Raw genomic sequence first — 16,642 nt, forward strand, 5'->3', positions numbered from 1 at the left:
AACTCTATAAATAGGACCTAGTACCCAGCCATTATTCACCTTTTACTCTAAGTTCAGAAGCTGCAAGTGCTAGGAGAGTGTGAGAGTTAAACACTTGGGTGGGGAAATCATAAGCTTATCAAACACTTTGGGAAGTAAGATTTCATAGTATTTCAGTTCGAGGGTTAGATTGATCTACAAGTCCTCAAGGTATTCAACACACTCTAGTTCATTGGTTTTATGTTATGTTTCCCTTCTCTTAGTCTTCTACTCAGTCTTCTAACCTCATTCTTATTTTGGTTAGGGAATCTAAGTTCTTGAGCACATAATTTTTGGTAAGTGTGACTTTCAATGGTTTAGTCTTTCCATTCCTTTCATTTCATCTCTTTTTCTTCATTAGACTCACCCTGTTATATATGGATTTAGGAGTGTTCCAAAAAGTCCCAACGCTGTCCTCTTATCTCGGTAACTTTGGTAAGGAAAATAGGCTAGGATCTATATGTTTTATGCTTGTGTTATCTTATGTGATATGTTATGAAATATGTTATAAATATGTTATGAAATGTGTATGTTTGTAGGCTTGGGCATATGACCCATATGACTAACAAGACCCCAAAAAGATTATGGGCATATGACCTACTTAGCTAGTAGGACCCCACTAATCTCATGGGCATATGACTTGTTTAGTCAATGGGACCCCAAGTAATAATGGCCATTATAATAATTGTTATGATATATCTTTATGTTTATTACGAAATTTATGTTTATGACTATGTGTTAGATTTTCCTTGCTGGGCATTAGGCTCATTCCTTTTTGTTTTATGTGCAGGAAAATAGTTTTTAGTGGCGGTAAGATTCGTGGACGCTTAGAGAATGTGTATCGATGGTGAATGGAGTCAAGGAGCCGAGCGTTATGCGATTCGAGGATGTAGTTTTGTTTTATGTCTTTTGACATGTATTTTCTGCACTATTTATGTAATGTCTTTTTAATTTAAATTATGTTTTGTTTTTTAGACAATGGGATCCCATATCCTACTTATTTTATGAAAGTAACTCTATTTCTACAAGTTTCCAATAAAGTATGGTATTTTCGCAAAAATGTAAGTTTTATGTATAGTTTCGTTAATGGTCCAAAAGTCTAGAGTAGTGGGTCATTACATTAGCCATGTCTTGAACGTTGACAAAAGTTTTCCACCTGTGCAACAAAAAAGAAGGCTGCTCGATAAGGACAGATCGAAAGCCTTAAAAGAGGAAGTTGAAAGACTGAAGGAGAATGGGTTCATCAGGGTGGCGTTTTATCCATCATGGGTCTCTAATCCAGTACTGGTTCCCAAGCCTAACGGCAAATGGCGAACCTGTGTGGATTTCACAGACCTTAATAAAGCCTGCCCAAAAGATTGCTTCCCACTCCCAAGGATCGACCAGCTGGTCGATGCAACTGCAGGACATGAGATCCTCTCTTTCATGGATGCATACTTAGGATACAATCAGATCAGTATGCATCCCCCTGACGAGGATCACACTAGCTTTCAGACCGATACAGGGTTATACTGTTATAAAGTAATGCCCTTCGGACTGAAAAACGCTGGTGCGACTTACCAGCGATTGGTTAACCACATGTTTAAGGAGTTGATCGGAGTAAACATGGAGGTGTACGTGGACGACATGCTAGTAAAGTCAAAGAAGGCAGAAGGACATGTGAAGGATTTACAGGAGTGTTTCAATGTTTTGAACAAATATCAGATGAAGCTAAATCCTCTCAAATGTTCCTTCGGAGTAGGATCAGGGAAATTTTTGGGGTTCATTGTCAATTCAAGAGGAATCAAGGCCAACCCCGAAAAGATCAAAGCCCTGATCGACATGAAATCGTTGGTGAAAATCAAGGATGTGCAAAGTTTAACTAGAAGGATTGCCGCACTCAGTGGATTTATTTCAAAGTCGACGGATAAATGCGTCCCTTTCTTTAATCTACTTGGAGGCAACAAGAAGTTCGAGTGGACTGAAGACTGTGAACATGCTTTCCAAGCCTTAAAAGCCCACATGGCACAACCTCCTTGTTGACCGCGTTTTTGGCCAACAACGTGAGAACATCAAAAACGATAAAGCCTTCAAGAGAAATTAAACGACACAGGCGGTTTTGAAAAGAAAGTAAATAACACACGCAATTTTTATAGTGGTTCAGCCCCAATATACTGGTAATAGTCTAATCCACTTAGAGTTGTGATTATAGATCTGCACTCAAGATCAGATGAACCTGAGTCAACTGAGTTTCTTTAGTGCAGATTACAAAAATACAAGAGTTCTCTCTATTGCGAATACTTTCTCTCTCTAGAAAATTTAGATCAAAAGCTCAAAAGACCAAAAAAGTCCCTTTCTGATCCCATAAGCCATATATTTATAGGCTTAGGATCATACATTTGATATCCCATAGAATCGGGATATTTTATTATATTTATTACATTTAAATTACAAAAATATTCAAAATGTAACAGAACACCAAATCTGTGGGAAGAATGAGAGATTCCCGCGTATGCCAAGACCGATTCTTGTTGAAGCCGTTTCTGGGAATCTTGACGTAGTCTGTTCTACCTGGTTGATGAATATCACCTTCAATCTGGTCGAACACACCTTCACTGGGCAGATTTCCTGTGTTGAATTGCACGTAAGTATACCTTATGTGCACACCAGTATACTCTATGTGAACGCCAGTATACTGTTGAAGTGCATGCCAGTATACCTTATGTGCACGCCAGTATACTTTATGACTGGGCAGTCATGCACTTAGCTGGTAGGACATGCACTTGGCTGGTAGGACATGTACTTGGCTGGTAGGACATACACTTGGCTGGTCGGACATGTGCATGACCGATCGGCCAAGTTCATTCCTAGGCAACAAAGTCATTACTGGGCAGCAAATTCATTCGTGGGCAGCAAAGTCATTCCTGGGCAGCAAAGTCAATACTGGGCAGCAAAGCCATTCCTGGGCAGCAAAGTCATTATTGGGCAGCAAAGTCATTCCTGGGCAGACAAGGTCATGCCTGGTCGGACAAGGTCATGCCTGGTCGGTCATGACACTTCTCAAGCCAGTCAAAATTTTATCACAACTCTGAGGAGCCAATATATTTATTGACTATTATTGTGTCTTTTACTGACCATGCACTGCCACTTGTCACCTCTATTGCCACGTCATCGATCTCCAATTTTTGGGGATAACACTCCTATTTTATCAAAGCCTATAAATGGAGAAACTTTGTTCATTTACCGGGCGATCACCGAATATGTTGCTAGTGAGGTGCTAGAACGAGAAGAAGAAGGCGTACGAAAGGCAGTTTATTATGTTAGCAAGAGGTTAAGCGGGGCCGAATTGAGGTATCCTCCCATCGAAAGATCAGCCTATTGCTTAATTTTGGCCTCAAGGAAGTTATGTCCTTACTTCCAAGCCCATCCCATTACAATCCTAACTGACCAGCCCCTTCGGCAAGTTCTACAAAATCCGGAGACGGCTAGGCGTTTGTTAAAACGGGCAGTCGAACTCGGGCAATTCGATATCACATATTCACCACGAGCAGCAGTAAAAGGAAAAGTCTTGGATGATCTTATCGCATAATTCACTAAGCTCCCAGACAACGAGCAGTGCGAAAAACCTAGTGCGCTTGAGCCCTAAGTTGAAGCTCCTTCGTGGAAGTTATTCATGGACGGATCATCCAATGAATCTTACACAGGAGCAGGAGTGATATTGATAACGCCAGAAGGTCATCGATTTCACTACACTAATAGGTTCGATTTCACCGCTTCAAACAATGAAGCTGAGTATGAAGCACTCCTCGCTGGGCTAAGGTTGGCCAAAGACATGAGTATAAAAGTGCTGGATATTTACAATGATTCACAGCTGGTAGTGAATCAGGTCTTAGGCGAGTATCAAGCACGAGGCCTGAAAATGGTGGCCTACCTGAACAAAACCAAAGATCTGTTGGCACAATTCGAGAAGTATACCCTCCAGCAAATACCTCGAGATCAGAACTCAAACGCAGATGCCTTAGCCAAACTCGCGAGTGTGAAAGATGCTGAAACTTTGATATGCCAGTGGAGTGGCTACGCGAGCCGAGCATACGACCAGACAAAACCAGTATGGAGATCCAGGTAGAAGATACATGGATGGCACCGTACTTGGAGTATCTCACGAATGGTGTACTACCAACAGATAGAAACAAAGCCAGGACTCTGCAAAGACAGGCTGCTAGGTACATATTGGTCGATGGTATTCTATACCGAAGAGGATACTCCATGCCACTGCTCAGATGTATTACACCAGAAAAGGCTAAAGAGCTGATGAGGGAAGTACATGAAGGCTTCTATGGGGATCACGCTGGGGGGCAGAGCCTATCGAAAAAGATTCTGAGGCAAGGTTATTTCTGGCCGACTATGAACTAAGACTCAATGGAGTTTGTGCGAAAATGTGATAAGTGTCAGAGGTTTTCCAAGATCCCACGCGCAGCTCCCAATGAGTTGAAGAAAATGCAAAGTCCATGGCCCTTCGCAGTATGGGGTATCGATTTAATTTGATCCTTGCCAACGGGAAAAGGTGGAGTAAAATACGTGGTTGTAGCAGTCGACTACTTCACCAAATGGGACGAAGCTGAGCCACTCACTACCATAACGACAAAGAAATTTCTTGACTTTGTCATCAAGAACATTGTTTGCCAATATGGATTGCCTTAGAAGATTGTCTCAGACAACGGCACCCAGTTTGACAGCGACCTATTCACAGACTTCTGCGAAAGGCATGGTATCGTTAAGATCTTTTCTTCAGTCCAACATCCATAAGAAAATGGGCAAGTCAAAGCAGTGAATAAAATACTTAAGGATACCCTGAAGAAAAGGCTCGAAGAAGCTAAAGGAGCATGGCCGAAATAGCTGCCTGAAGTACTCTGGTCGTATAGAACTTCTTATCGAACAACAACAAGTCATACCCCGTTTTCCTTAGCATACGGGTATGAGGCCATGTTTCCAGTCGAGTTAGATTCGCCCTCACATTGAAGAATCACGTACGACCAAGACCAGAATAGCCAACTGTTGATGGAGTCCCTAGACTCGCTTGAAGAGAAACAAGAAAAAGCCCCACTCCGCGTAGCTGCGTACCAGCAGAAAGTCGCCCGGTATTTTAACTCAAAAGTAAAAGAAAGAAATTTCAAGGTCTGAGACCTAGTACTTCGACGAGTTTTCTTAAACACCCGCGACCCAGCTGCTGGAGTACTCGGACCAAACTGGGAAGGACCTTACCAGATTGAAGATGTCCTTGATCTAGGCACATACAAACTTGCACGCTTAAATGGAGATCTCCTTCCGCGCTATTGGAACGGAGAACACCTGCGCAAGTATTATCAATAAACAGTCCTTAAAGGACTGACTTGTATTAATTTTTTACAAGTTTTGAAAAAGGGTTAGTCATGTTATATGGCTAATCGTTTATAAGTGCAAGATCTTTTAAAAGATCACTCGTAAAGACATGTTTAGTCCATTTTAATACGAGAATTATAAGGGGCTGTGCGCAGCCAGTCATTCTTGCCAACCTTTGTAAAAAAAATTTACAAATATTTGGTCATTACGTGTGTTGTTTTGCTGTATTATAAGTGTTGCATTTTATACCGAGCAGTAATGTTCGCACAGGTCGTGGTCAAGGCAAGTGACCAAGGACCTAAAGCTCCTCAGTCACTTGAGGGGCATATAAGGTACATCGATAGCAAAGCATACCAAGAGGTATGTAAACACATGAACAAAATAAGTGAAAGCATGCTACGGTACTTAGAGTATTTTTCAAAATTTATATTTTGTTAAATCAAGCCAAAGTACTATGCTAAGTTCGGTCATGCGAACAGATGTTATAATAAGCAGAAATATTATGATATCAAAGGGAATTCTTTTACACCGCAAACAGTACTGCTTAGATGTAAATGTTCAAAAGTAAAAGTAAAATATGCTGCCCATGCAGCAAAATTAAAAAGAAATCAGTCTTTACATAACGACCCGTAGGTCGTGTAATTAAATAAAAACAAAAGAAAAACTTTATGGAGCTTGAGGAGTAGGAGGTTCCTATGAAGCATTCTATTCGACCATATCTCCTGCAACTTCTCCTCCCTCCACTCCAGGGGCCAGTGGAATGTTTGGGGAAGCAGGGACCCTAGCTCTCTCTTCAGCAGCCAACTGAGCAGTGCAGCGGGCTAGCTCGGCCTTCCTAGCGTCCTCTGGAAGGTAACTGAAATCGGCACTTTGGTTGTGCTTCCAAAAATTGTAGAAACACCAAAGTGTCGCGTTCCTCTACCTCTCTAGGTCCTTGGCATTGGTAAGCTTAAGTTGCTCCACCTGGCTCTGAAGAACAGCAATGGTCGTATCCTTAGCAAGGTGCTCCTCCCTAAGTTTTTTGACTTCACGCCATTGGATTCGGCTGGACTCCTGGTAGTCATCCCTCTGCTTCCTGGTAGTTTCCAGAGAAGCTTGCTTCTCTGCCAGCCCTGCCACCAAGCCATCCTTCTGCTGGGTGACCACCTCCAACTCCCCAGCGTGCCTAGCCTCTGCAGCTTGAAGCTCCTCGATGACCTTTGCCCTAGACTGATCGATACTCGCACCCACGCGGGTACGAGCAGCGGTCATTGTCAGCATGGCCTGCAATTAGATGATAAGAGTTAGGCTATCTCACAAGAAGAAAATTCAAACCATAATCACAAAAAGAGAAAGAGTGTTTACACTAGCCACTTCATTAAGAGCCATGTTGAGGGTCTGATCGACCCCTATGTTTTCAGCCTCAACCATTGCCTCCCTGCAATGGTCATGCTTCAGGATATGAGCAAGGTGATCCTTAGTTGATCGCAGGGAGCGGCTCGAGAGTCTGGCCCCAGGAAGTTCGGCTTGCTGGGCCTGTTCTTTTGGAGCCGCAGGCGAAGGATTTGTGGCAGCAGGCGGGGTCTCCTTCTCAGCAGGAGCCGATGGTTGGGCAGAAGGTTGGCCAGAGGGCCCATCCTTTGGAGGATCAGCTGTTCGACCCTTCTTGGTCGAGGGTGCTTGGCTAGACTCGCCATCTTCTCTCCTGGCCGATTTCCTCCGTCGGACCAGGGGAACCTCCTCCTCCTCCTCCTGAGTCTTATACAAGTCGAAAACGTTGGGGTGGCCATTTCTGCAGAAAAAGATAAACATGCAGATAGTAAGACAAAAATAGATGGAAAATTATGGCACATCAGAAAAGAAGTAAGGAAAATCACAAAGTCCAATACCCGAGTTACTACTACTTGTCGCTACACTACTGACTCTACTAGTCATACACTCACTCTCTGGCAGAAAGAAGTCTGGCCCTAGATTTGGAGTATACATAATATTGCCGTCCCCGTCAAATAAGTGACAGGGAATTGGCAAGCTATTTAAAAGCGAAATAACAGTACCGTTTTCGTCTGAAGACTCATCCAAGTCTACGACAGTCTTCGTTGCCTTTTGTTTCCCCTTCCCTTGGGGGACAGAAGGCCTTTCTGCTGAGGGGGTGCCAGTCGGTTCCCTGATCGTAACCCCAGTCGGTCTCCTCCGAGGAGGGGACGCTGGGGGATGCTGCTCGGGATGCCCCTCGGCAGTGGCGTCTTCCATTGCAGGTTCCCTCATTTCATGATGAGGGGTCAGGAGGCCAAACAGCCTCAAGTTTTCATCAGTGACCAGAGACTTGACACTTTTTTCACTGTCAGACACCCTGGCCAGTGCGTTGGACCTCAACACCATGTCTGGTGTTGGGTTTGGGCATAGCCATGGTCCTGAAGGCACAAGATACTTTAGAGAAGTACAAATAAATTTGCTAAGTAAAAGTAGCGACCAATGGAAAAGGACATTTACCTCCTCGAGCGAAGGCCATGTTGTTCGTAGTCATGTCGGGCGTGAGGAAATACTCCTGGCTGTATTTCCCCACGTTGGAGATATGGGTGGTGTCACTCAGGAATGTTCGGTTTGTTTCCTGGTGAGAAAAATGAAAAAAGCCCGTTCCGGACTGTTGAGGGTTGGACTTAAGGTCAAAAAAGAAGTTGACCTTGTGAGGAGCAGGCTCTGGCCATTTTTTAAGTTTGTAAAGGATATAGAGTGCCGCAAGCATTCTATATCCATTTGGAGTAATTTGAAAGGGGGCGACACCAAAGTATTTTGCCACCCCCTGATAGAACGGATGTAGAGGAAGGGTAGCCCCCTCCTCGATGTGGTACCTCGACCAGGCGCTGTAGACGCCCCCAGGCAAGTTAGCCCTCTAGTCAGCAGCGGGGATCTTGAGATTGACCCCAGTGAGAGGATACTTCCTAAGGTAATTAGCAAGCATCATGAGGGTCACCTGGCTGAGGGGAGAAGGATACTACTCGACATCAAGAAGGTTTGAATGCCGAGGGTGAGCCCTGACCTAAATGCGAGGGTCCGGGGCAATGTTTTCTCGACCGCTGGTCGAGGGAACCCTAGCCTGCGAATCAGGCTGGGCAGGAGGATTTGGATTATTTTCAGTGTTTGGTTTCTTTTTGCCAGGAGATTTAGAGCGGGCCATTTTAGGTGGGGATGGTTGAGGTATGGAATAAGAGAGTCTTGAGAATGGAATCTCGTGAACACGCTGAGCCGGCTGTTCTTCACCTTCAAGCAGTTGCGCAAGAAGATCGTCTTCGATTGGCCGCTCACCTCCCCACAAATCTGGCACTAAAATCTGCGAACAGAAAAATGGGGAGGTCAGGATGGAGAGTCTAGAAAGCTGGTTAGAATAACGCTGGTCGTGTATAAAAGTCAAACTTTTATACAACATCATTCTAACATAAAACTCATTTTTTCACATGAACAGTTTGAAAAACAGATCAAAAAGTGAGAGCAAAAAGTTTTTTGAAAATGCTTTTTCAACTCCTTTAAGGGCGGGAAAAACTTAGTTTTTCAACTAGCATAAAAATTGAATTTTTACTTCAGTTTTACGTCCTAAATTTATGATCTCGACTATCAAACTAACTCGTAACTCCTGGATGGCGAAGAAACATCATCCTATCTAGCATCACCCGATAAATCCACTACTTTCATGCATCTCAACCCAAGAACACAGACAACACCAGAACTTAACAATTAACTCACAGCAGCATGCATAGCGAAAATAAAGAGCAGAAAGGTTCTTAAACTTACCAAAGCAAAGATCGTGGAGGTTGGAAGGAGTTTCGAGCGTAGACGAACGAACGGTTGGTTCTTGAAACGTTAAAAGATGATCTTCAGAGAGAATGAAGGTTCTGATTTAGGGTTTCTTGAAAGAGAAATAACTTGCGTAAAAAGAAAAAGAAGGCTATGAGAAGGCTATATATAGTTTTTGTCTGTGGCATGAAATAAGAAGTAATCATCAGTTTCCTCTTTTCGAAGCATGGGGAAGGGTAATGGCCGTCAATAGGTTATTTGGGAATCGAAAAGCCGTGATTGGACAGGGGTAGGATACTTTTCCCAAGAATGCACGAACTACTCTGACAGATCTGGTGGGGTAATCGAAGAGTCATTTTCCTTAAAGTTTATTTATTGTTGGTCGTAATAAATAAACTTGGGGGAAAATGTTATCCAAAAAACAGGCACGGGTGACGTGGCAGGCCTTTTTAAACACGTGGCTGACACCTGGCAGAGTTCTGTTCGACCATCGACCAGTAAGATCCTCCTGGCGTAACATTTGGAGTTTCCTTACGACCAGCGTGGTCGTATACTCCATGTATTTCTAGATGATCTTGGGTAAATCATAATCAATTCCGAGATTATCTCCTATGATTCCTGATTATCCAATTAATTAGGGAGAATATCTGTAACAAATTCATGTAATCCGCCTTGAGCCTATAAATAGAGAAAGATAGCTCAAGGAATGGACTTTTGTCTTTTGGTTAATGGAAGTTATACACTTACGAGAGAATTAGAGCTATTGTATTACGATTATATTGTTTATCCCTCTCAGGTTTGTGAAACTCAGAGAACCCTAGTTCTTTTATCACTCCTTTAAGATCTCATATCAATAATAGCTTAAGTGGACGTAGGTCATTACCTGTTCCTGGGGCCGAACCACTATAATTTATTGTGTTCTTTACTATTTTTGTCATTATATCCATTCCAACACATCTATCCACATCAAGCGTTTTGACTTCGTGTCAGTTGACCAAAACAAGGGTCAACAAATCTATTTCGGCCTAAAGGTGATATTCAAAAGCATGATGGTTATTTTTATTATGTTTTATGTCAATGAAAATTTTAGAAACATGATAGGTTGTGGCAAGATCTTGTATGAAGCTATGATGGTTGTGATCTTTGGAATAATTGCATGGTAATAATGTATTGAGGATATATTTAACACAAGATCAATGGTGGTTATTTGTTCATGACTTGTGAATAAGTTCTAAGGTGAATGATGAGTTATTGTATACTCATGGTGTGATTAAAATGGATAAAGAGGTTAGAAGCATGCTAGGGTTTGTGTTGAAATATTGTGCATAAATAAGCATGAATTTTGTGAATATAATGAAAAGAATGAATTTTATGATTTAATGTGCTTGCTGATTTTGTGCAAAAATGATGTTGTTCATTATGAGATTAATGTTTTGAGTGCTCAAAAAAAGTTTGCCAGAAATTTAATCATGCTTTGAAATGATATTGTGTGTAAATAAATACCTATAGATTTTTTTTTATATTTTGATGAAAATATGAGTTTTAAAAAAAATGATGAAAATGATGATTTTAATGATAAATTTGATTGCCGGAATTTTTTTGTAAAAATTTGAAATGAGTTTTAATAAGAGGAATTTGATTAGTATTTAAGATAAATTAGAAATCTTAAACTATGGTAATATTAAAAATGGTATTTTTAATATGGTATGAGTGTATATTTTAATAGTTATGATTTTTCTCTATTTTGATTAAGAAAAATATTGAATTTAATTTATTTGTGATTTTTAAAGAAATTAAATGGTGGCTGAAAGTTTAGTTTAAAAGGTTTAAAATAATTATTTAATTGTCACTTTTGAATTTATGTTACATAAAATTAAGCCTTAAAATAATTCAAGTAAAATATATTTTTCTCACATCATTTAAGTAACACAATTAATTAATATTAAATTGATTTTTCTAAGGAAACATGGTAATCATAGGTATTTTAAATAAATTTCAAGCCTTGTTATTTCTTTGTAATTTGAAAATAATAATTGGATTTATCACATTTTTTTAAGCTAAATAAAATAATTTTATGAAATAAAAATAATGTCTTGAGAGATTTAATCAACCTAGTAATTTTAAGAAGATAAATAATGGTAAACAAAGCATGTTACAAGTCTATTAATTTTAAAACGATAGAAGTAAGACGCGTAGAATTATCGTTTTAAACGCCACAATTACGCAACGTTCCCACGTATGCATGTTACATGCAAATTCACTTTTACGTCCAAAATCATGTCTATTTTTCAACCATGTAGTTTTTATAGAAAGATCATGCATGCAAAGTAGGTAGAATGAGCATTATTCTTTTTATGACCTTATGTGTAAGTAAGTATATTTATATGTTGTGTGTAATTCTTACTATGTGTGCATGGCCCATGCACACATGAATTATATGAAAGGGCAAATTAGTAATTATGTGAAGATAAGGAATGTCGTTTTGATTATGGTATAGGCTCGTTGAGAAGTTGTGATTTACTTAGCTTGGACCTGAGGTAAGAAAGTTAGATAGAATTTATGATTGTTATATTATGAATGGTAAGACTGTTGTGTGAATGAAATGTTATGAATTATGAATTCCATAATGTGATGATATGTTGGCTTGTATGAACATTGTATGATATGAATGGATGTTAGCGTGATGTACGCGACACATCAAAATGGGTTGCTAAGGATAAGAAGACATAACCCGAGTTACTAAGGATATGAAGACGTAACTCCATGGGCGGACGCGCCGAGGTAAATCAAGGACCAGAGACTCTTCTTTACCTCAAAGGGTGGCATGGACAAGTTAGCGGGCCATGTTCACAAGGAATCGTTTATGAATGTGTTATGATGTCTGTGATGTTTATGGTTATGTTATGATGTTTTGTTTATGATTTTGTTATGATGTTATGATGCTTATGATATGACGGTGGAAATATGTTTATGTTTATGATATTGATGCCAATTATATGATGTATAAAGATGAATGATAGTGTTTGTAAATTGTTGTATCTTACTTGCTTGTTGCTTATACTTCCTTACTGGGCTTTTAGCTCACCCCCTTACTTTCCCTTCCAGGTAGCAAATACGTTTTCTATGTGGCACGCGTGGTGATGTGGGAAGTTCTATCGTCCTGGTGTGTATGGCGTGGGGCATTCTATGGACGAAAAACGATCACTTAAAGACGCCATTTTAATAATGTTATGTTTTATGAGACTTTTTAAACTTATCAGTGGGACTTAAATTATTAGTTGTTTTTTTAACTTTGCATAAAAAAAATTGATATTTTCTTTTAAAACTATTAGGCCCAACTTGCATGTTTTAAGCAAGACTCCACCAAGACCTTTATAATAAGTGGCTTTCTTTTATAAACCAATGAAAATGTGAATGTTTTATTAAGTACTAGTTTAGGGCGTTTTTACATCATATCCCGATTTTGGTAAGGAAAATAGGCTAGATCTTGTATGTTTGAATGATATGTTATGCTTTTATGTTATGTTATGTATAATATGTTATGATAAGTTTATGTTTTAATATGTTATGTTAACCTACCTCAAATATTAGACAGGGGACCTAGATGGTTAATCACATGTTATAATGGCCATTATTAGTATAGTCTTATAAGGAATATGTTATAATATGTTTATAGTATATGTTATAATATGTTTTTAGTATATGTTATGATATGTTTATAACATATGTTATGATATGATTTTATGTGTATGTTTATGGTGTTAGTAGTTTTTCCTTGATGGGCATTAGGCTCATTCCTTTTTTTTTAGAGTGATGGAGGAAACTAGATACGGAGGCAGAAAGATTCTTGGTAGCTTGGCTTGTGTGTTGAGGATGGATGGAATGTGTGGACTGCGTGTCAATCGAGGATGAAGTTATTTATTTTTTGTCTTTTAAATCATGTTTTTCCGCATTTAGTTTTGTAAATAATTTTCTTTAGTTTAAAATTATGTTTTATGTTTAAAACGATGGGTACCCATGCCATATTTTCTTTTATTATGTATTTGATACAATATTTTGAGATTTAATAAAGTTATTGTAACGCCCCACATCACTATGGCTGCTTTCTGGAACGACGACTGGCCCTACAAACCAAGACAAGTCTTTCCAGCGTGCTTTGTCCTCACTCGCACACTTCCTTGGAAAACTTCCCAGGAGGTCACCCATCCCTAGATTACTCCAGGCCAAGCACGCTTAACCATGGAGTTCTCAAGTGATGGGCTACCGAAAAGAAGATGCATCTTCCTGATATAGGTAGTACCCATCAATCCATTTAAGCCCTCTTCAACTGTGTAGTCCCATACCTACACAGTATTAGAATCATTACACTTGACCTTCCCCAGGCGGTGTGGGATTGCACAGCTTACCCGGTCTTTCCCCTTACGGATCACGGGATTCTGACTGTCACAGTTATATTATTTCTAATGTATCTTTCCCAAAATAGTAGCTATGTATAGTAGATCTAATGGTCGAAGGTCTTAGAAATAGTTGGGTCATAAGGTAAAAAGTTTACTTTTTATGATTTTGTTGTAGGGTTTTTATTTTTAAGCATTATTTTGTATATTTAATGCTTAAAGTTTCTTATTGGTGATGTAATAAGGTTATGGTAGTTGTTTATAATTATTATGATGCTTGTGTGTTGACTTTTGAAAATAGGGACCAAAACCCCCAAAGGTTTTGTTAGAAACCTTAAAACAAAATACATGTTTTGAGTTGTGACTTCCAAGGGGTCAAGCATCCATTGTATATTGATTTTGTAAAATTTAATTCTACTGTGATGTTGTTGATATTGAGTACATTAAATTGAGCTTTTCAAACACTCAAAAATGTTTAAAAATGAGTGAGTTTTGCTATTTCAAAGTTTAGGTAAAAAATTGTTTTTTCATATTCTTAATTTTGGAACCAAGTTTGGACAGCCAGTGTATAGGGAAAATGAATCCATTTTTTCTAAAATTTGGTGGAAATATTATTGGCATAACCTAGTATTCCACTGTAAAATTTGGTAAGAAAATACTGAATGGTTTGAAAGTCATTAATTGTCAAAGTTTGGAAAAAATAAAGAGTTAAAAATAAGGTCATTTTTTTCCTCATTGTTGGAAAATAATTTCACCAATCAAAAATGCTCATTTTGACCTAAGATTTACAGAGACCTAAATAGCGTACTAAAAATGGAATTGGAAAATTTTGGTAACAATTGGGTAAGTAAATTTAAAGTTATAAACTAACAAACTATGTAGTTAAAAATGTAAAAAATAGGCTTTTCACACTAAGTGTAAAAAAATGAGATTTTGGAACTTAAGGTAAAAAGTAAAATTTTGCTTATTGCAAGATATAAACTTGGTAAGTCTAAACATATTTTCACTAAACTTACCACTTTGAGTTGAATGAGACACAACAAGGAAAAGGGGCTTTTACTTCGGTTTTTAAGCTTGATTACTTCGGTTTTCGCTAAAATTCGCAACCGCAGTAGTTCGGAGCGAAGTAAAAACTAGCTAAAAACCGAAGTAGAAAGTGTATATACGCTAGCATCCTGGGCACTTTCTACTTCGGTTTTTAGGGAAAACCGAAGTAAAAGGTGTACTTTCTACTTCGGTTTTATCTAAGAACCGAAGTAAATGGCACTTTCTACTTCGGTTCTTAGGTAAAACCGAAGTAGAAAGTGCACATTTTACTTCGGTTTTACCTAAAAACCGAAGTAGAAAGTGCCCGCCTTTTTTATTTAATATATGTTTCTAATTATTTTTAAATGGATGGTTTCTATTTTTATATATATATATATTTTTTGGCCTAATTTTATTTAATTGATCTAATTATTTATTTATTTTTTTGCCTAATTATTTTTCAACAATTTAATTATATGATATTACAATTATATATATTTTTACAATTGAAATTGGTTAAGAATTTTTTTTGAATGAAAATATGATAACTTTTATTAATTAAAAATGTTGTACATAAACATATAAAATACAAGTACTTAAGTAAGATAACTAGCCTTAACATTAATACATTTACAAAAGACTAAACTTACAACTAAACAAAAATAGGCTTACTGATAAATGTATGGTATCAATTTGCCTAACCATTCGTGTTGGATTGGCAAGAGGTCTGCAATCTCACAATATTGCGTCTTCCCACCAAACTGTAAAATTAATAAATATAAATTAATTTCATAGATTATCGATAGCAAATAAATTATAAAAAATGAACTTACTTTTTCTTTTAGGGTAGTCATTGCATTTGATGCCCGTACAAGATCTCTAATGTACTTCAAGACATAAAAACCACATTCATGACTTTGTGGTTGTCTTGGACATGTAACATTGAATATCTTTGTGGGATTGCCGAGTAATGCATTGGAAGAAGCTCTATAATATGCACTATTTAAAAAGAAAATTAACAAAAGTTATTAAAATGTAGTAACATGTAATATTTGTTGCATATTAAGAAATATTTTAAAAAATTTAAAACTTACCTCATTATCATTGAATCTATTTCTTCTGGACGTTTGTGTGATTTCAATGGATCTAAGAACACGATTTTTCCTTTTGGCATAGCAATCACCAACATCCAATGTTCCCTAAAATAAGAAGCGTATGTTAAGTAAAATAATTAAATTTTTAATATATGACTAATCAAATAAGAAAATTTTACACTATTTCTTACCGTATGTTCCAAGGTATAAAGTAAAGTTGACCAACTCTATCCATGGTCATCAACCAATTCGCCAAGTCAATGGTTGATCGCTCTACATCGTTAACATTATTAATGCTAAGACGTTCAATGTCATAAAACTTGTAATAGACACGCTGATTTGGAAATAGGGACTCCCAAATGCATCTGCAAAATTTTCTTTAGTGTTAAATATTTTGAAAAATTTCGGCAGAGTTTCCCTTATAAATAGGACTTCCCAAACCTGTAAACATTCAATGTCTATGAAAATTTTCAACAGATCACAGAGCAGTACTCATAACTGATTCTAAATTCCTATCATTCCAAAGAATTAGTTTAAGGGATACCTTAATCCGAATATCATTGCTGAGCCTCCAATCATATGCAAGGTAGCAACTTGTTCAACATCCTCTGAAGTTAGGAATATTGACTCGCGATTCATGAATGTTGGGTCCACTGGAATGGAGACGACTGAGTTTATTCCCTTAACTCTGCAAAATTCTCTCACCATAAACTGAAGGCTAACATGGATGCGATTCATGATGTGATCGGCAAATGGTTGGCCTTCGGTCAGAGTGTTTTCTGGATTGACGTGAGACCCAGCTGATGACAGATGCGGGCTAGTCATAGGAGGTTTTGACATATCCTTGGATGAACTTTTTGACATAGGAGGTTTCTTTCTTAGAGGTCCCAACGCAACATCAAGTAAAAATAATATTAAAATACTGGACCAACAAATATCTTAATAGGTAACAAATTAAAGAATTCGTTTATACCTGGTCAGTCA

General features: G+C 38.3%; 1 protein-coding gene across 1 annotated transcript in view; it reads right to left on the reverse strand.

Annotated features, from left to right (window-relative positions):
- LOC133799882 (uncharacterized) overlaps positions 1–16,249 on the reverse strand; it is a 39,660-nt gene extending 23,411 nt beyond the window's left edge. Inside the window, exons 1-3 of the mRNA XM_062237869.1 lie at positions 16,203–16,249; positions 15,850–16,023; positions 15,659–15,763 (exon numbers count right to left, since the gene is read on the reverse strand). Of these exons, the coding sequence (XP_062093853.1) occupies positions 15,659–15,763; positions 15,850–16,023; positions 16,203–16,237 (314 nt within the window). The 5' untranslated portion in view covers positions 16,238–16,249. The remainder of the gene's footprint in view (positions 1–15,658; positions 15,764–15,849; positions 16,024–16,202) is intronic.
- Between the last annotated feature and the right edge of the window lie 393 nt (positions 16,250–16,642).

The sequence above is a fragment of the Humulus lupulus genome, chromosome 9 (genome assembly GCF_963169125.1).
Source record: "Humulus lupulus chromosome 9, drHumLupu1.1, whole genome shotgun sequence".
In the NCBI taxonomy this organism is placed as follows: Eukaryota; Viridiplantae; Streptophyta; class Magnoliopsida; order Rosales; family Cannabaceae; genus Humulus; species Humulus lupulus.